General features: G+C 41.2%; 1 protein-coding gene across 3 annotated transcripts in view; it reads right to left on the bottom strand.

Annotated features, from left to right (window-relative positions):
• The window catches only part of LOC127383389 (sorting nexin-9-like), a 625,662-nt gene that overhangs the window by 39,406 nt on the left and 564,675 nt on the right, over positions 1 to 21,581 (bottom strand). Inside the window, exon 1 of one of the 3 annotated variants that reach the window (XM_051616257.1) lies at positions 17,066 to 17,338. The exons of 1 other annotated variant lie outside the window; for it this stretch is intronic. In XM_051616257.1, coding sequence (XP_051472217.1) covers positions 17,066 to 17,077 — 12 coding nt within the window. In that variant the 5' untranslated portion in view covers positions 17,078 to 17,338. Of the gene's footprint in view, positions 1 to 16,708; positions 16,728 to 17,065; positions 17,339 to 21,581 lie in introns of those variants that run through there. One more of the 3 variants, XM_051616258.1, reaches the window with a different exon arrangement.

Below are 21,581 nucleotides of genomic sequence, written 5' to 3'. Positions count from 1 at the left end.
CTCAGCTCATACAGAAGTAGGATTTGTTTCTGCAGATTAAAAACCTAAATCCAAGAAAAATAATTTTATAATGGTGTAACTAATAACACTAGACACTGTGTATAGCAATGAGGTCCTTCTGCTTGTAGGCCAGGGGAAAGAAAACAAACCCCAGACTTAATTGTTGCTTCCATAAAGATCAAGTAAAATACTTATTTCTGTTGAAAGCATGTTATGTGATAGGAAAAAAAATACCAGAGGACAGACATTCATAATCAAGCCTTGCCTGTCTCAAAACTGAAAGTTATGATCCCTTCTTCAGACATAAAACCAGAAAAAACTTAACTTTCCACATTTTCATTTCATAAGTATCATGTGGAAATACTTCTGGCTAGTCAAAAGATACTTTACTTCAGTGTAAACAAAGCAGAGAAAAAAAATGCTGAGTTGTAGTTCAGCTGGCAAGGCTAATACTGAATGATGTGCACAACAAATCAAGCACTTGGTCCTCTCCACTTCTAGAAGCACAACATGGCAGAAAAATCCCAAGCACTCTGAATGCTTCCTTGGCATGAAAGTTTTTCCCTTAGAACTGAGGCTTTCTGCACTTTCTGATTATGCCATGTAAAACCAAGATGAAGAGGAGAAAAGAGTTTTCAATAATAACACTAAGTGCTTTCCTTCCAGCAGAATATCAGGCCTCCACACAAATATAAAAAAAACAAACCAACAAACCACACACCACAAAAAACCTGCCTTATTTCCCTTAAGAAGCGAACTGAAGCAGTAAAACTTTAGAAACACAATATTTTAAGGAGGTGTGTAAAGAGTACCACCCTCCAGGCCTCTCTCCTCAACAGCAGTGGATGAAGGTGTTGAGCATGTGCTTTTTACAATAGGTTATCAATATTTAACCAGTTCCTGCAAGTGATTTTAACAATGCTCATATGTCAACTATCTCAATGCTAGGGAAAGCAGCTGTCTTAACCAGGGAGCCTTCTTAGCCTTCTTCAAGTAGCAGACCACAGTATTAAAAGCAAGAGCTTACTTACAGAATGAGAGTTAACCAGGACAAGGGCAGATTTTACCAGCCTTCAGGAAAACATCCCACAGTAGTGACTAGACTGGAAAGGTAAGATATACTTGTGTCTCATAAAAGAACAGACACAAATACCAGGTTCTCCAAATGTAGCAGGGAAATAAAGTTACTCAGAAAAATCTGAAAGTATTCAATTTGTAGGGAAGCAAAGACCAAGAGAGACATATAAAATTTAATAATATCATGGTGCCAAAGTGTGTCTATTCACCTGCTCCAGATGCCTTTTTCAAAAGTAGAAGAGGGGAAAAATATTACAAACCTAAGAATTTTTGCCTTACTAACTTACTTGGAAAATAAAAAAAAAATATTTGCAATACTAAAAACCTCAACTTATTAAGTGTGTTGTTAACAATGGAAAACCTTCTAGCCTTTCCTTGGACAGAGGCATCAGTCCCAACCATATTTACATTTTTGACAATCATTTGCAAAATACTACAAAAAGGAAAATGGTTTGGTTTTGCAATAAACTTTTTCCTATTCACTAGCCACTTACATTTCATCCAAGTATTAGTTACAGCTTAGAGACAGATCTTTCCCACTTATGCAAAATAGCACATGGGCACGGAGAGCAGAAAGCATTTCTCAGGAAAAGGATTTCGGCTCCTGGACACCACAATATGTGCATCAAAGATTAAGTCATGTTTATGGTCATTTTGAATATCTATTAAATGGGAATTTCTGACAAATCCCGAAGATCACAGAATAAATGCCACAAAGGCAACTACTTCAAAACACAGGTTTTAAATTAATAATAAAAAAAGCACCAATGTAAACTTGTTACATTAACTGTTGTGCTTCATAAGGGATGGATTATTCCATAACTACAGGAACTTCAGAAATTCAACATTTCATTAGTGGAATAAAGGTCATCGCTTCACTTACAGAATACTGCAAATCTACAAAACAAGTAAGAATCACCAATGAATTAGTTATAAGAAAATAAGTTTATTTTACTGGTTGCATTTACTTCCTCTCCATCTACCGCATGCACTAAGATACAACTGGTTCTGGATTCTGAAGTTGCTTTGTCAGATCCTTTGAGAAAAAGGACTGCCATCTGAAAAAGTTTGAATAGATTTCACTGACCAGAAAGCAGACCTAGTCATTGTATGTACACCTACTGCCTCCCTTTGCTTAGCAGGCAGCAGTGCTTCCTACACCTGCACCAGGAGTTGGTAGCACATCCTGACATTCACCTCATGCTTCCTCCTGTCAGAGACAGCCAGCACAGATTCAGCAGAACCCCAGCACAAAGCATGCCAAGGAGGAAAGGGCTCCCTGATCCACAGCATCTCTGCAGCAAACTGCAGTTTCTCTGGAATGAGAAGGAGCTGCAGTTCTCGCCAAGTTGACGCCAGGGAGAAACCAATAAGCATTCCTCGTTACAGGAAAATGAGCTTTTCAGCAGGACAGGCACAGACATTTAGATAGTAGTAATAAGAAAATACTAAGGAAAGCAGTAATTCTCAGTGTTACACCACCACTCTTTGGAGCTTGTTCTACCAGCTCTAGTCACACACCTGGACTGCAGTTCTGCAATGTACAGATTTACTGATTTACAGTGTAAAGCCTCTCAACTCCTCGAAATTCTAAGCATTGCAATCAACCACTAATACTATATTTTTAGAATGGTAATAGTAATCATGTCTAAACATATTAAAACACAAGATGCTTCACACTGAAAAACAGTACCTAGATTATTACTCCTCTGCAGACCCAGAGGAGATTTAGCTTTCCTCCATGACTTACTTCTGTCTGAACCAAGTACCTCCCCATTTCTTCCCAAAATACTAAAAACCAAAAGAAAAAAATAACCAAGACCATTTGCCAATTTATTTCTGCAAGCAAACAAGACTATGCAATTATAACTGTCACTATGTCAAGACTCTTTGCATACATTAAGTCAGAAGGAAGTTGACTAGTGTAAGTCATTAAATAAAACTACAATGAAAAATTGCATTATCACTACACTAAGTTACTAGAAGAATATCCAAGATCTCCACAGACAACCTGAGGTACTGGCTCTTCTGTATTTCCCCCAGACTCTTGAAAGAGGCAATAAAGCAACACAAGCACCTATTTCTTATAAGAAGAATCTTTCTGCCTTCTCTAAGATGTTTCATTCAAGAGATGCTATGCTCAGACAGAAGAACAACTTACCCCAGGTCTGACAATCCTGATGTACACAGACACGCACGTGCCTGCATTACAGTTCACCTGCAGCAGACTCTCTCTTTCAGAGAGAAGCAGGACAGTGAAAACCACGGTGCATGCCTCACTATCCATGAGCATACAGACCAACAGCTAATACACATCAGTTATGCTCATGGCAGCTTTTATAATAGCTTCCCTGTCTAAACATCTCTTGATAAAAATGATTAATGACCCTCACAGAGTGATTACTGTTCTTTGTTACAGTTCATTCTTCTGAAGTAAAATGTTTCTGTAATGCTGGACTTTCTGATGCAGAACTGCTGCATTACAATGAAAGTATGATTTATAGCACTAAAAACGGAGAAGTCACCCATAAACTGGACACACCTTTAAAACATTTTCCCTATGGAAAGGGCTTCATTGTATTAGAACAAGCTCTTGTGTTATGCCTCAGATTCATCTGTTTCAGCCATGTATTAAAGTTTCCTGACCTTGCACCACAACAGCTTCTCTTGGACAGCTGGTAGTGGCAGACAGCACAAAGGAAATACCCACAAAAGATTCATAGCATGACATTCCCATAATAAATGCATGCCTTCCCTTTTAGTAGCTAGCACTTCAGCAGTACAGTGCTTCAGCCATCCAGAAGTGCTCTTTTTCAAAGGACAGGGATTCACAAGGTCAATTTGCTTGGTGCCACTGTCTCAGAAATAAAACTGCTGTATCACAGTAGCAAGGATGGCAACACCTTCCAGGTTCATGCGTTGCTTCGAGTTTCCTGTCCTACTGTTGGTGGCAGCAGTTCCCAGAGTCACAAAAAGAGGATCGTATTCCATATGTTTTGAAAGTTAAATGGGGCAGATAAGTCTTTTCAAAGAAACCTGCTTCCCATTAGAGAAGTAGAAACCATAACTTGGGAAAGCTGATAAAATGTCTTTTAAAAAAAAAAGTGATTTGATAACTTTTTTCTTTTTTTTTTTTTTTTTGAGCTAGGACTCTTCTTCACAGGTCAAGTCCTTAAATTTTAAATAGCCTTGACAGTAAGCAGACTTGGAACTTTTCTTCTAGGACAGCAGCTCAAGCTTTTAGCTGGAATGAACAAAGGGCTCTTAGTCACCTCACATAACTCTAATAACATTTCTGTTATGAATAAACTTCAGAAAGGTTCACTACAAAAACTGCATCAGTTAGTACAAATATTCTTCAGTAGATCTCGTAAGTATAAGCCTTTGAAACCAGCTGCTTGTGAAACACTGATAAGCAATATCCTGATCACACCTGCAAGCACAGAGCAGTAAAATGCATTCTGTCTTTGCAGACTTTGTTTTATTCCTTCTCTACTACAAGTTTTTTGGATGAGGATTTGGTTTTGGGGTGAAGTTTTTGGTGTTTGTTTGGTTGTTTTTTTTCAGATTGCTTTTCTCACCAATATTATTCTTAAAGACAAAATATTAACTCTAAAGGGCAGTTCTAAGATGACAAAATAGGAATAGCATACCTAGGATACAGGCTGGGATCCCAGGAGAAGAGAAACTGAGGAAGCAAAAAGAAAAATGACAAAAGCCTAGCTGCAAACAAATGAGTTCAGAAAGTGGGGATATCTTTGTATAACATCCGGAACAGCAAAACTAAGCATTTCATCTAAAAAGTGGTAATACTCTGCAAACAAAAGGCAATTAACTTGAGATTATTTTTGCATTTTCTGTTCCACACTGGATGATCTTTCACAACAACTTGCCCTGTGATCACTGTCTAATATTGTTTTTGAGGTAGTTTACCACTGAAAAAAACTGTAGGACATCTAACTTAATACTAGCTGAAGAGTGAGCATTAAACCCCTTGCTGTCTTCATTGTGTCACTGGAACTTCAGAAATTACATGGGGTAGACAAGCCCCAAGAGTGCAGAAGAGCAGTAAGAAAAGTGCTGTAGAAACACAGGCAGGAGCCCTCCAGCTCAGAGCACAGAGGACACCATCTTTCTTCCAACAGTGCCTATTGTTTACACAGAGAGAGATTTTCACTGCAGCAACTGCAACATCTGGGGCTATAATTTGACCAAAAAGCCTCTTTGCTTTAATCCCTCTATAACACTGGATCAGACTGCTCGCAGGAGCGTACATTTGAATAGTCTATGCAGAAGCACCTAGCAGCTCTTCAAGTGCCGCTGCGTCTCAGCCTGGAAAGGTAGCTCCCTTCTGTCCTGCCTAAAGAAACCTCTTACATACGTTCCACTCACAGGCATCCCTAAGAGACCAGGGGCAAACAAAAAACCGAAGACAGAAAGGTAAGCGGACACTAGAGACAATTCTCTGAGACAGACTTTTACAGAAGCCTTACCTTAGTAATTCAAGAGTTTATACAATATTCTAGAAACTGTCAGTTAAAGTTATAAATTATGAACAAGAAAAGACTCCAATGCTTGTCTTTTTAATCAACACAGAGCAAATGGAGAAAGCGTATATCACTTGTATATTGCTAGGTATCACTGTTCTTCTGTATGTGGTCAACCCCTACCTAGGAAAAAAACTTACTAGTCTGAATAAATGAAACTCCCTTCAAATTGGCTTTATACTGTGATTTTATTGAACAAGAAATAAAAACTGTCTTGTTTAAGAAAAACCTGTCTTTAATATCACATTCCTAATAAATTTGTTTTTTGCTTTCAGCAACATTAGAATTAAAATAAGTTCATCCAAAACATGAAACTGAGTTCAGTCAAGACCTCCACTTACGGACTAAGACGAGTCACAGTATTCAGGTATCATTACTCCAAGTTCCCTTGCCTGCACTAACTGCTGGATCCATTATTCTACAAATTCACATTAGAAATGTGTCTCTTGACCTGCTGGCTTACTTTCTTCTGAACAATCTTCAATTCTAAAATAAGTTCAATGGCCTGCAGCTAGTAATTTGAAGTCAAGATCACTGAATATAAGCAGGTTAAATACAAATTAAACACAGATTAAAGGCCAAGAAAGAAGGACTTCCACCGTTTCTTCCTGCTCATAAAACATGCTTGCAAATAGAGGAGAAGCAGAACAGGGAGCTCCTCTTCAGACTCAGGAGCTGCATGTGCCTACAGTACTCCAGGTAGGTATTAAAAGTATTCAGATTGGATTAAAAGGCCTACCTCATATTGCAAGAAACTGGTTAATAAAGCATGAAGACTTTGCAAAAAGCAAAAAAACATGAAGTTTGAAGCATTTATCAGGTAAGGGACAGTACTTTATTCCCACCAACATACATGTGGCTTAAACCACTGTCACTTTCAGAGTTAGAATAAAGGTGTGATAAGCTTACCTTGAAATTACTTCTGTATGACTTTAAGTAAGAAAGAAAAGACTAGGCAAATTTTCAACTGTTAAAGAGATTTGAGAATGTTTTTTTTAGTAATAAAGACAATTTCTTACTAGCCTCTGCAGCAACTCAGGCTTTCCTCAATGAGGACAGATTAGTTCTTCAGATCTTAGAGACACATTAGCTGTCCAGATCTTCCACAGAGGACTTTACCATCCTGCTGAAAATATTTTAAGTCAGGAAAGAAGATCTGAACTTAGTTCAGGCTAGTCCAGCTCAATTTTGGTTACACATCTTATTTTTGATTTACAGAACATAAGCTTCTTTATAACTGCTACCTGTAAGCAAATATCAGCACACCCCAAAGCCAACTGAAATATAATCCTGGCCAGCATTACAGGCAGCACGCACACCATGAACTTGCATTTGAGTGAATTCCTACACTTTTGGAGGCTCCTTGTTCAGCTCAAGCATCTGGGACGAAAAGTTATTGATGTAGTATGAGGACTAAAATAGTTGTAAGACAAAGATCTCTTAAAAGTGTTGGAATATAACAGATCTTAAAATCATAATGTATTAAATTATAGTTGTTTTCCATGTAGTTAGAAGTCAGGTGGATTGATAACACTGTCATAGAGTATGAAAAAAGGACAGAAAAACTGTTAATATTTTCCAGGTTTATAACAGTGCTTAAGAATTTTAAGATCTGTGGGTTATCTATAAGCAGCTCAGTAGTTTTAAAAAGCAGCAAAAAAAAAGGTTTCAAAAGAACCATCACACACTATTAAAAGGAGTGCTTGGTCATCTTTTGAGGAGCTCATACAGAATTATTTCTGGGCAACTGTCAAACCAAATAACCAAGCCCCCATGCATCCAAGCAGTAGAGAAGCAAGAGGAATTCAGTTGCAGAAATACCTGCAAGACACCCATGTGATTTAGCAATGTTTCCAACTACTGACTCAGATACTCCTGTGATTCACATCTGAGCTTTCAGTTGCTTTAAGCTATTTTTCTAAATCTTGTTTAAAACATTACTTATAAACCAGGTATCAGTTATTAACAATGTACTGCACAACTTATAACCATGAATGAGGAGCTCCAATAATATCAGAAGACCTTTTTCAGAACCAATTTACTGCACAGCTCTAAGAGCCCAGAGTTCCCCTCATTTTCATTTCTGGATACCAACCTATTCCAGGTCACCTACAGATAGGGGACTAAACAATTCAAAATCAGAGATTAACTCCAGTTACACCAGGACATACAACTGGAGCAAATACAATACAGCTTTGTAATTATGGATGTTAAGCAGGATGCATTAGTCTCTACCATGATTAAAATCTGCGCCTTGATTATTCATTATTGTGTCTCTGAAATCAAACTGCGACATTTGCAACTATTTGTTGAATCAATATTTAACTGTGTATTTCAGAAGTCTGCCATGCTGAGTCCCTTCATGTTTGACTGAGATTTCAGGGCAATCAGTATTGTACCTTCACAGTCCTGTCCCCAAACAACAAAACCAAGGAGAAGGTTTGTTTTGTTGTTTGGGTTGTGTGGTGGTTTTTTGTTTTTTTTTTTTTTTTTGGTGGGTTTTTTTGTGTGGTTTTTTTTTTGTTTGTTTGTTTTATTTTGTTGGTTTTCTTGTTTTTGTTTTGTTTAAAAAAAAAAAAAGCCTGCAGCATTCAAAAGAAAAATTGCCACATTGTGACCCACTCATTAAGAAAGCTTGTAGTCACACAACAGTGCTGCCTCTATGAGAGCAGAGATTAGAAAAAACAGTAATTACCCCAATAACTAGAGAGACATGAAGTTTCCATAACGTTATCTAATGAACTTCAAGCCTTTTCAGACTCACCACACTATTACAAGTTGTGTATTTCAATGTATCAGCTGCACATGCCAGTCTAGAAGCAAACCAAGAATTAGCAAAGCAAAGTACCTGCACATTAAAGCAATGTTACTTGAAATAAAACCTGGAATGGAATAGCTGTAACATTTGAAGACTCAAACACTGGTATTATTAATTGGAAAACAAGTGCTCAACAGCATGCTAACTGAAGACACTTGGGAAGGAATCTAAAATGCAGCATAACAGATCCTCAACATTGAATTCTGCTACATTCTCTGTTCCTTGAGTAACCAGCTTAAAGCAATGTACTCATGTTTTGGGAACTCTTAGTCAGTTTTTAGAAACCTTATGCAAGCCCAATAACTGAACTATTTTTATGTTTCCATTTATTTGATGAAGACAAGTGAAGAAACTACTATGCCAACATAAATGTACTACTGTGCTATCAGATGAAGCTTATTTACTCTAGAAATGGGCAAAGTTCAGGTTTTATGGCTTCTAATTAACCCAAGCCTACAGCTATTTTAGGCTTTTTCTATGTTGTCAACATAGAAAAGAACAAATCCTGTAAAGTTACAAACTGGGCACATTAAATGGCAGCTCAGATAAACAAAGCCCAGCCATTAGGCCTGGTCAGAGAACACCCAGTCCTTGAACTGGTTGTCACCTGCAATTTATTGCTAGTGTGCACATTGCATTATTTCCCCATCCTACTTTAAGTTAAAAAAAAAAAAAAGGGGCAAATGCAAGAGATATAATGAATGATGGAACCAGATCAAGTAAAACAATATTTAAAGTTTCTTTTTTACAAATCTCCATGTTCCGTTATCTAGGAATTGATTTAATTGGACATCACACAAACTTTTTTGTACCAGCAAAGTTTATAGGGACAGAAAGCATCAAAGTGAGAAAAGTTTCAACTCCTGCTTCTTCACAAATTACTAGAAAACCTGGCAGCTTGACAGAACACAGCACAGCAGTTGATGTAAAAACTACAACTCAACAAACATAGAAACTTCCAAGTATATGGTCTGGTTATTTGCAGCAAGGAAGATGCTTAATTATGTATTCCATAAGCAACCACTTTCAGAAGACAAATACAGGGCTACTAATCGAGGAAATTACAGTGCTGCTGAAGAACTGTGCTGTAACTAGGTAGGCACTAATTACATTATATTACCATGAATTATTGCAATATTCAGTTACTGAATTAAATCTTACTCCTCCCTCTCCCAAATAATTAATGGAGTGGAAGAAATAAAACATTTAAGCTTAATTTTCTCAAATCTGATGAAATTGTAGGACAAAATTAAGCTCCTCATCCGTCATAGCCTTGCTGCTGCAGAAAGATGAATTGTATAGGCTCTCCAGGGAATCCAAGGATCAGAAATAGCAGGAACAATAAATATAACAGCCTTATATCAATCATCTTTCTTTTGGAAACTGCCCATATAATCATGACAAAGAAAAAAATCCTAATACAGAAGACAGAATCAGTTTAAAGCTATGCTAAGAGAATTTCTGTAGTTGTTCTTGGAAATTAGCCATTTTGTTGTGTCAGTTGGGCAAACAAACACTCAACTAGAATCAAGAGGACACCTTATGTGTTCTCTGAACATTGAGAACTGCAGTTCAGAAGGCTGGGAAAAGCAAAGCAAGTCCAACACCTACTGTGTTTAAACATAGATACCATATGAATACAAAAAATAAAACCACAATAGTTCCCTTGCCAAGGAGGAGCAGATGGCAACTCAGAGCATAAGTCAGTAACTCAAGGATAACTCATAAGAAAACGCGCTCAAACCATTTCTACCCGAGTCCCACTTTTAACAAGAGTGGGACTGAACAATTTCACCTGGGCAAGTCCTACTTGCAGAAGCCCCAGGCCAAGCATGACTGCCCATCCCCAGAAACAGCTTTTTTGCTTGGACTCCCATGGGACCTCCCTGAAGCTGCACTGCCTACATTCCTACCACTGCCTCCTCCTTCCAGCCACCTATTTTGCACACTGGAAACCCCTCCTATACAGTGGTTTCCTTTAAGGGGCAAGACCCAGGGGAAAAGCTGCTCTAAAATACAGGAAGAATAAAAAAAAGATTGTTCACATGCACAGAGTAGCAGGTTTGACTTTACCCAGCACACTTACTATGAGCAGACACTCTTACTAGCAGTGCCCAGCACCATATGCCCTTCATACCACGCCACATCCTGAATGTCCCCTCACAACTACACAACAGCGAGATCAGGATGTGTAAAGGCAGCTCCCTACAAGAAGGGTTGTCCCTTGTATCCTTCTCATCTCACAGAGGACTATCTGTAAAAGTTAAATGATTTTGGTCTTAATTGCTCTCCCCCCTTTTTTTTTGTTACACATATGTTTCTCACCCACATGAAGCCCCAAGAGAAAGACTGCTTCGGAAAAAAAGCCAGTAAGGCTCAGAACTTAAATTAAGATTTCCAGTAAGCAATATGCACATATTTTTTCTCTTTAGTAGCACTTTAGTTTTGCTTACTGGACTACTACAAGACTGCTTTGTTTTTTGAACTTTGTGTTACTTGGGAAGCTCTTTTCCAATCATAAATCGCTGAGAAAGCAGGAACACAACTAAAGAAAGCAAAAGCACGAGCTCTGATTTTTGCTCCCTCCGAGAAGTTTAAAGTGAATTTGAAGACTTTGTAATCATGAAAACACACTTTAAATAGAAGAGGTTTAGCTTTAAATGCTCAACAGTGCGAAAGTTATTTACATAATTCCAGATATCTAAATGTTGATCTGTCCTACTGCAGGGCTGCTTGGAAAAAAAAAAATAAAAATTACTCCCACTATATTACAATCTCTATTTCCTGCTTTTGTAATGTTTTGCAAGACTGCTTCCAAAATCATCAACATTGCAAGTGCTTGTAAATTTAATACAGGAGGGAACCCATACATTTAAAACTAAAAAGTTCTCATGTCATTTTCCCTTTGCAGTATCTGTCAACTCTGAAATTTGCCAGATGTCCTAATCAAGTAAAATTTTTATAAACAGAAGAATGTGTTGACATTCAGTATTTCAGGAGCTTTTTCAAGTCCTAAAGATCAGAACTTCTAAAAGAGGAAGACAATTCAGAGAGAAACCTTGAAAGAGTGGAGTAATACAAACTTTTTTACAAAGCCACAGTTAACTGTAAAGGCTTCTTGCTGAAATACTGGTACATGGAGAAATTCTACCAGAGTGAAAATCTGAATCACTGAGTATAAACCAGATGCAGCTTATGACATCCGATACCAGACTTCCTTCTCTTTAGCTACTGTAATCATTTTTAAATGAAAAACTCTGGTAATGAGTCACTGATGACTCAATAGCCAGGTGATTAAAATAATTTTGAAAAACTGAGTCAAAGGAATCATTACCCAAGCATAACATCAGAGAATCTCACCAGCTCTCCAGCACAGAAACAGGTTGATAAAAAATTAGTCTTGCACTACTAATTGCTGCAGGGTAACATAAGCCACTTATCACTGAACCTTGGAAAAATCATAAGGTCAGACAGAAAGACAAAAGAACAGAAAACCTGTATCTTAATAAAACAAGACTATATCAGTTTTCGTGCTCATCTTAACATCTCACTAAGCTATAGGTTAGGAATCTGTGCTAAACGTGCATTACCAAACATTTTTACCTTCTCTAGTCATTCTTGTTGGCTCTTAAAAAAAAAAAAACAAAAAAAACCCCCTCAAACCAAAATAATCCAGAAAGTCCAGGAAATATTTTCACATCTACTTGATTATAGCTGTAAAAAAAACCCAACAACTTTCCATATGATTAAGACACAATATCAAAGTTATTTCACCTAATTAGTTTTCTTCCATCGTATCCCATGTATAGAAAACAAATGTGATCTCTTTCTCTGTATCACACCTTCCTTTGATAAATTTAAGTAGTGGAACCTGCTAGATGGATTCTGAAGTGATCTGCATAGTAGAAGTTAATCCCAGCTCCCAGATATATTAAGATTTATTAACTTCATATTCCCTTCAGATAAGATTTCCTAGAAAAGTCTACTTTCAAAGTTATGACAATACAGAACAGACTTGGAGAAAGCAATTTGGGTATTCTGGAGGGCTTCGCAGGGAGGGATGCTTCACTTCCCAGCTGCAACTCAGAACAAAGAATTGCTTCTGCCTGATTCATAATTCAAACAAACAGCTTAGTGATGATACAAATGAAAATGTGAGACTTCTGGGGGGGGAGGGGCCTTACACAAGTAAGAGCAATAGAGAATTTAAAAGGAAAGATGAAAGGAAGGATGCACTCTTAAGAAAAATAATCTTTTGAAGTCTGTTATTTTTTCCTACCTGTCATTTTCATATATAATGATTTTTCCCTCACCACGACTACAATAATCATGCTAAATTCCACTACACCTGGTTAGTGACATTCACAAGAGATAATCCAACATGATTAGATGGACATCAAAGCCTTGATTATTTCCAGGTTTACAAGTACTGCTCAACTATACCTTCTTAAAAGAACAGAACATTCAGTCTAAGCTTTAATCTCAAGGGACTTCTTCCTGCAAAGAAGGGCCCAGTCCTACAAACAACCAGATAAATGAGTTCTTAAAGCAAACAAACTATTGCACAATCAAAACCATAATGGTGGAATACAGGTGCCCCTAAGGTTACGAATTTGATGCTATTGACACTAAGAGGGGCCTAACCTCATGAAGCTTATCAATACCTGCCTTGCAAAAAACCACTCAGCTTGTGAAAGTAACAAACTTTGACAGTGTTACTCTTCTAGTTTACCAGCTTCTAGTTTCAACTTTTAAATTAAAACCCTCACTGCACTTCAGCAGCACATGTTCTAGAAGAACTGTCTTGATGATCAGCACACATGTGACCTATCAACTCCGTTGTATCATCAACTCCTTCTGAAATTAGGACTTCACACGTGGCAAAACTTTAGCCTCTTCAAGAAAAGGACTTGCCTACATTTTGAAATAATAAATGGTTCTAAAAATAAACTGAGGTAGGGAACACGTTATTTAAAAGCCAGCATATCACTTCCTGACTTTTCTAGCTCTCCCTGTTCAGTAAAATTCAAAAACAAAAGAAAGGACACAAGTAAAGCTGTGACTTGGCAACCTCTAATGAGGAAAGAAGAGAAAACGCCAAAGAGTTGTCAAGAATAAACAAACTGAAGAATGAGAACATCACCTGTGGCTTTTGTGAGAAACTACTGCAGAAATACAATACTGCACTTTCTTTGTGAGTGAGTTTTGAAAATTTTCAAATTATTATTCTTTTAGACTCCTGCCACTTATTGCCTTCTTTTGTAATGCACAATTATAAATAAGGAATTAGTGAGCTAAACTCCGTTTCTGAAGGAAGCATCCAAAATAAAAGGATCTACCTTAATGCATCAGTTTTAAATGCAGATGTGAATTTACCTATCTCTGAAGTCAGGCTCAGCTAAATTTCTGTAGAACTCTGGAAGTCAGCATCTCCTGAACAATTTTATGTATTTATTTTAATTTGTTTTTTTTTTTCCATTTGCTTCCATTTTTAGAACATGTCACCTTGAGCTAGCCTTTAAGGAATCATGAAACCCACTGACCAAGTTACAGGAAGGATATAGGCAACCAAAGAACCGTCACCACATTTCAGATCCCCCATTTTCCATTTGTATTTGGCACCTTCACAGTGGAAGTCTCCTCCTTGCCACTTTGCCATCCCACTCAACCTTTTGCATCAACTCCAAGCCAATTCTCAGCTACTGTACCTCCCTAGAACTGGAGAAAATTGCCCCACTGTTTCATTCCGTTAATATTTTGCTATTTCAGCAACTGACAGTATCTCAAAGACAGGCCTGACAACTGCTGCAGAGTCAACTCCTGGGACCTACAGACAGGACAGGATCAGGAGGAAGGAAGGAGAAGGAGCAATGGTGACTGCTAGCTCAGCTCACAGCACCAGACAGTGCCTTCCACAGCCTTCAGAGTACTAAGGATCTACAGTCACCCCTGACCTATTTCAACAAAAGACTCCCTACCAAGGAAAGCATTGCTAATGGTCTTTTTCCATTAAAATAGGAGTGCTTTCCCCTAAAAGCTTCCATTATTTCAGCAAAAAATCCAGTGAGTTTGAATGGTACACAGAAGAGCCAGCAGATTACATGACTGTAAACTATGTCTTCATACTGGAAAGCTCTACAAACTTGATTGTCATGGCTTATCAATAGTGGGAAGCAAAAAAACTAGTCATGGTTTACAAGCTAGTTGTGGTAGAAATCCCTATTTCTCCCCCACCCCCCAGGAAGCCTAACACTTGGATACAGGCATTTGTCAATCTTGTAGACAAAAGGATAAAACCAGAAACAAACTGGGCAAATTTAGATTCAAAATAAAGCAGCATCAAGAGCAAGAGAGATGATGGTTTACAAAAGAGAGACTGAATTTTCTATGCAAATAAAGCTCAAATTTTCCTCAAATTCTCCTTGGAAAGTATAATCTAGTTTAAATAGAAATTAATTCAGGAAGCCCTAAGAGTCCATGCAGGCCATCAGCTATACAGGATTGGACCATTAAAGTTTGAGCAATTCACCCTCCAGGTATGAATATAGTTTAGCTTTGTTAACGTTTTCACATAATGTACAAACACATTTGCATATTTCTTTTTGAAACAGACTATTTTGGAAGGAGCACAAGCAGACGGCAGGAAGTTTGTTTAGAATTTAGAAAACAAAATTTACTTTCCAAGTGAAATGGTGACTGGTTAGTTGGCTGAGGTCCTAAAAACTGTTTCTTGAGCCAGTTATTTCCTTTCAGTGTTAAAAAAAATATATATCTCTTACTACAGCTGACATTTGAACAAGCTTAACAAATTAAAATTCAAAATAGTGCAATTTGCAGAGAGGGACCTACCTTCTGGGTGAAGCTCATAGAAAATAAAGTAAGCTTCTCCTCAGTACTGCTCTCAGTTACCAGCATATCAAAATAATAACAATATTAAGTCTTTACTGACTATCATTTCCCAACTTTAGCCTTCAAGTTAAGTAAATTACCATTACTTGCAATGTATAGAAAAAAAATAACCTGTACCACCCTATTTCAAGTCAGTCCTGGTTATGAAGTTATAAATTATACATCCTTCATTCTGAGCCCATTATGATTCAAAAATTATTTCAATAAAAGCAAAATGAAAGTTTCCAGATGTATTAATAAAATGGCTTCACGTGTTCGGCACAAAACATGGGATCCCATGAGGATACTGCACCTCAAAGTGCAGAGAGAAAGAGGGAACTGTTTCAGCACAGTATCTGCTTAGCATGCTGTGTATTATGCAGTATATACGTACACAGAAATAATTTTTTCTTGCAACTTACAATTGTTAGGTCGATTACATTTCATTCATACACACATCCCACAAACCAGTGGAAACCGCTTATATCAAGACTGATATCCTAAAACCCTCAACAGAACACAAACTTCACTATATTCATCCTTCTTAAGCTGCCTAAGAGATTTTGAAGCCTAAAACAAGTTTCTCTGTGCTTCTCATGGGCAACCATCAACTTATACAGCTGTAGAGACAGCTGCTGGTAGGTTAAATTTTACACCTTCAAAATGCAGAATTTCTCTGGTACTGAGAAGCACTGCACAAAGTGTACTGCAGGAGAACAGCCTCTGCAAAAGGAAGTTTTTTAACTGCTGGCCAAGTTTATGGAATCGGGTAACTCAAAGTATTACTTCAAATACCAAGAGTCTTTTGCAACACTCAGACAACTCACAGATGAGATTTACTGGGGGATGTCAACTCACACCTACACAAGCGGAGACGCTTCCATCGACCAATATAGTAAATAAATTGTGTTAATTTAGAAAGAGACCGGTTTCAGACAGGACGGGCTCATTCTGACTGTTGCATTAAGCGCAGATACTGCTGAAGAACTGGAAAAACTAAAACATTTCACTTCCTGCTTTTTTCCCCCAGCTGCTGTACCATCAGGCGCTAGCACGCAGCAGTCACACCACGGGCTCTGGGCTCCCCCCCAGCGCCCCTACCCCCCGGGGCCGGCACCGGCCGCCCCGGCGCTCGGGGGGCGCGGCGGGAGGCGCGGCCGGGACGGCCCGTCCGCAGCGCGGCAGGGCAGCCCGGACACGCCGTGCGGGGCCCGCCCGGGCCTGCCCCAGCGCTCCGCCGGGCAGCGGGGAGGCGCGGCCGGGCTGCAGAAGCGGCAGAAGTCGCAGCCCTCGCCCTCCGCCGGCTCTGTGGCCCTCGAGTCGCTCTGGGCACGGAGCGGAGCTGCCGGGGGGGGGGGCAAATAAAGCAGCGAACAACGTTCTCCCGCCCCGGGGTCGGCGCTGCCCCCTGAGCCCCCCGCGCCGCTCGCAGGGGCCGGGCGGCGGCGAGGCCCGAGCGGGCAGGGCGCGACGGGAGCCGGCGGCTGCCTCCTGCCCTCCTGCCCTGCCGCCCGCGGCCGGCGGCGAGGGGCAGGCCCCGGGGAGGGGACTCGCTCCCAGGCCCCCCGGAACGCAGCCCGTCCCACACCGGGCCTCCCTCCCTCCCGCCGCCGCCCAGAGGGGCTGCCAACCCGCCCGGCCCTTCCGCGGGGCCTGCCGGGGCGCGGGGGGCTCCGCGCGGGGGGCGCCCCGGAGCCTCCTCACGACCCCCCGGGCCGCGCCGGGGACCGCTCACCTTGGTAGCCATGGCGCTGCCGGGGCGGGCTGGGCTGCCGCTCTCCCCTCCCCGCCGCGGCTGCTCGGTCGCTGTGTCCGGCCCGCCCGCCGCCGGGCCGCGCAGGCGGCTCCTCCTCAGCGTCCCCCGGGCGCTGCCGCCGCCGCCTGGGGGCTGCCGAGCGGCTCAGCAGCCGAGCCCCGGCGCTGGGCAGGCGGGGGCTGATGTAGCCGCACGGCGCTGCCCCCTCCCCGCACGCCCCGCACGCCCCCGCCCCGGGCCCGGCCGCCGCCTCCCCCCGGCGCTCCCGGGCACGGCAGCGCGGCCGGGGCCGGCAGCCGGGCTGTTTGTCCCCAGCCTCTCCGCCGGGCCCGCAGGGGGGGACCCGCAGCGCGGCGAGGAGCCCCGGGGGAGCCGCCCCGCGGGGTTCAGGGGGTGCGGGCGGGATCAGCCGCGTCCGTGCGGCCGCCGGGCTGGGACCTGCCCCCGCCTCGGCCCCGGGGCCGGCGGCGGCTGCGCGGGGCAGGCAGCGCTTGCCCCGGCGTTCCCGGCCGTGTGCGGGGCGGCCCCGGCGTTCCCGGCGGAGTGCGGGGCGGCCCCGGCGTTCCCGGCGGAGTGCCGGCCTCCCTGCCCGCCGCGGCTGCTTCGGACGGGAGCTGGGAAGCACCTGTACAGCGAGGAAAAGCAATTTCCCCTCTGCAGCTGCTGGCGAGAGGTTCGTGCCAGCCGGACCTCGGGGTGTGGCAGCTGTGACCAGCAAGCAGTGACACCCAGGGCGCTCTGTCAGGCCCCCTGCGACCACCCCACCCGAAACCCTGACCCCACTTGACTCCCGGCCTGCGGGACAGGCGTGTGATGCGTGATGCGAGGGAGGCTACGTTGAAAGCGATGGGAAAACCCAGCTGCAGTGAGCACGCAAGGCACCGCACCGTTCAGAAAGTACAGCTTCTGCCCTGAGTACGCCTGGTGGTTGGCCTGGAGGCTGGAGGTGTTTCCTTTCTGTGGAAGGAAATATGTGGTGTAATTGTCAGGGCTGTCAAGGAGTGGCCTAAGAGGCAGGTAGGCTGTGGGGAAGCTGCATAACTCTTTAACCTCCGTGTTTCCCTCTCCGCAGAAATTACAAGCCTCTCTTCTGCTATTGGTGCAGTTTCTCAGCGAGGCAGCTTTATTAAAATAATTTTTTTAAAAATGTGTCCAAAGGTTTTGTTAGTTCCTTTTCAGTAGGATAAGTGAAAGTTTCTGTGGAGAGTGAGGATGAGGAATGAAGAAGAAACTGGCTTTTCCAACACCACTGCTTTCAAATGGTTGAAATTATAATGTTGAGGTTTTCAGACTCCATTACTGCAGTTTTTTACTTCTTCAGAATTCAATTAAATACAACTATTCCAGCATTTTATTATTTATAACAGTAGTATCTAGAGTGAAACCTTTGTGTGTGGCCCACAGACGGACGGCCCTTTATGATACAACCTTTAAGCCAAGGTGTTGTATTAAGGATCAGTTTTGCCAGGTGGTCCCTCACAGGCTGGTACTTCATCTGCTGTGCTGGCAAAACTCTCTGGAGACAGCTTTGTCTCCGTACTAAGGGACCCTGTTTTCTCACCTTCTTGCTAACATTCTTTCCCACATTGCACATTTTGATCTGATCCTCTAGTGAGCATCTTACAAAAAAGACAGAGGTGTGAAAGCAAGAGACCCATCATCATCTTGTTTAGGCATCCTCAACCCTCTTTCTCTTCACCAAATACTATGTTTAGCTGTGTGATTTATACTAAATTTGTGACTTTTGCATAAGCTTGAGTCTGTGTCATTCTTTACCTGTGGTCAGAACAACTGCCAGAAAAGCCTGATCTGCAGCTGCTAACCAGTATGCTTTAATGCAGCACTGCTTCCCGTCCGGGGAATGAAGAACAAAATGGTTTATACAGCCTCTCTGCATGCTTAAAACCTCCAGTTCACAGTTTGCCACTGTGAGTTACTCCTAAAATTAAGTCTTGCTTAGCAAGTTTGAGGTATGAAGGAAATGTTAACATTTATTTCAGAGTGAATGTTCTGGGAAAATTGTTTTTATGGGATCTTTCCAATACTAGTTGCAATTAACTGCCATAATTCTTGTATTAACAAAGACATTCTAAGGAATAACTTCGGATTGCCAATAAATACATCTCTTCTTAGCTGCAACCTTTATTATTGCTTAACACAAAGTACCAAATACCAACAAATTGGTAATGAAATCACCTAAAATTTCCAAAACTTTCTAAATTACTTTATCTTTCTGCTACCAAGATGAGTCCTAGTTAATTAAGACTAGATGATAGCTTAGCGCTAGACAGGCAAGAAATCTCTGTGGCTTCAGCAGGCTTGTTTCCATACTTAAGCATTTGGTAGGTTGGAAGTTGAGTGCTCTGCATGGAGCTTATCAGCTTTCAAACACAGTTGACTCATTATTTACTCTCTACTAAAGCCCCAATGTATGCTGTAACAATTAAATATCTCCATCTCAAAAAAACCAAAACAATAACAAAAGAAAATCCATTACCCAGCACATATTTTTAAATGTTATCTCTACAGATTTCTACTAAGTATGTATTTTTGCAGCTAACTTGTCTGCAGTAGTTCCCAGGAACAACAGCTGCACCAGAGTTGGGTGAGAAGTGATTCGTTGCAGATCCTCATAAAATTAAAGGCTCCTGCTCACAGCACTATGCAAACTTTTTAGTTAGAGATGGGCTCTGAGAAAGCACATGGAGAACATTTGCCCACTACTGTTCTCTGCTGGGCAAGGCCTGCCCGTAGCTTCAAGATCATGGAAAATCAGTAACCTTGTATGTTCTGACTTAGGCAAACTTGGCAGGGAACGATAAAGAAAAAACAAGGTTATTCACGTAACCTTCAAGCTGAAAACCATCTGGAGAAAGAACTAGGGTTTGTCTTTCTAAGTTACTGTCCTCAGGAGCTCCTTGGGGTGGTGCACTTCGGATTTCTCCCTGCTAGCAGGCTGTGCCCTTAGCATTACCTAGGTGATGCTTGGGGGTGACTCCAAGAAGGACAGGTGGCCCTGAGGCATTTACCACAACTGTGGAGGAATTTTGAGGAATGGTTAATATCTTCAGTGGCAACAAGTTTGCAAAGGGAGCAGCCTGTCAAATACGTGTTTCCAAAGTCTTTGCAGGAGGCCTACACTGTCCAAGGCCTTTATTTTTGAAGGTGTCCTATAAAGTAAGAAGTTGTTGTGTTTTTTTTTCTTGGTTGAGAGGCTATCAATGTGGTGTGTATGATAACATCAATTCCACACCACATGCTCAGAATTTCTAACTCCATAAATCAGGAAAGCCTAACAATTACTAGGGAGCATTTACCAAAACCTTTCAAACTTTTCTTACTCCTTTTAGTTATCATGGTTACCTTAATCACCTGATACATCTCTTGTTTTAAGAAGGGTAGAGATTTCACATTTCCAAAGCCTTAAAATTAACTGTTTAAGCAATTAATTAATTTACAAATCAAAAATGGTGATAGTGTGTTCATCTTCAGAAGCCACATCCGCACAGCTTCACCTCTCCCCAGAAGGCTCTTTGGGTGCCAATGTGTTTCCTCTCAGCTGACCACTGTTGCTGTTTCGGAGTTGGGTTAACTCTATTTCTTTGGTGGTTCTGAGAAGTTTGCCAGAGAGTGACACAGATAAAATATTGCTTCCTCTTATCTTCCCTCTCCTTCCAAAATAGGACAGAAAATGGTAGGAGCTGCCACATCCATGAAACCTAATGTTATCTGCACAGAGTAACAATGGAGGAGCTGGTGAATCCCATTTGTGCATTGCTCTGTACAGTGTGCATTGCTCTGTACAGTGTGGCATCCTTTGCAAAGCCCATCTGAAAAATACACTCCATGAAACATGTTCTGAGAAAAAAATACAATCATTTTCCTTCACTGTATGCTGCAAGTCTTCGGCCAGAAAAGCCACAAAGCCTGGAATCATGTGGTGTTTGCCAGAACTTTATGGTGCTCAAGAGATTACCGACACACTTTTTGATCTTATTCTGCACCTGGTGCTGGAAGATCACTACAAAACCAGCAAATCAGCTTGAAATACCATAGGATGTTACCTCAAGACTTCCCTAGCTCATAAAAACTGCTTTAGAAAAAGGCACCAGAATTGCCCCCAAATTCCTTTGCGTTTGTCAGCCTCTGAATCTATCTCTGAATGAGCAGTTCTGAGAAAAATTGTGTTTCATGTGTTTGCTTTTGACTTAAGGGTTTTGCCTCCTTAGAGCTGGTAATCAAACACCATATTATCTGAAATCTGGCATACTATGTGGGCCTTTCTCAAAGTAAGTTCTGATTTGACATATTTACATTCTTAATAAACACACAGCTAAGATTGCGTTTGTGTTGTGTATGAATATGCTGTTTTCTTTACACTGGCAAAAAGTGCAATGCTGTGCCATGCTTAATTCTGGACTCTGAGGGTATTTGGTTTTATTTAACACATCTCTGTGAAGTCAAAAGTATGAAGTCATGGTGGATTCCCTGGACT

This window comes from Apus apus, chromosome 3 (genome assembly GCF_020740795.1).
Source record: "Apus apus isolate bApuApu2 chromosome 3, bApuApu2.pri.cur, whole genome shotgun sequence".
In the NCBI taxonomy this organism is placed as follows: domain Eukaryota; kingdom Metazoa; phylum Chordata; class Aves; order Apodiformes; family Apodidae; genus Apus; species Apus apus.
The sequence above is the reverse complement of the archived record's forward strand: the minus strand, read 5'-3'. Positions and strand labels throughout refer to the sequence as shown.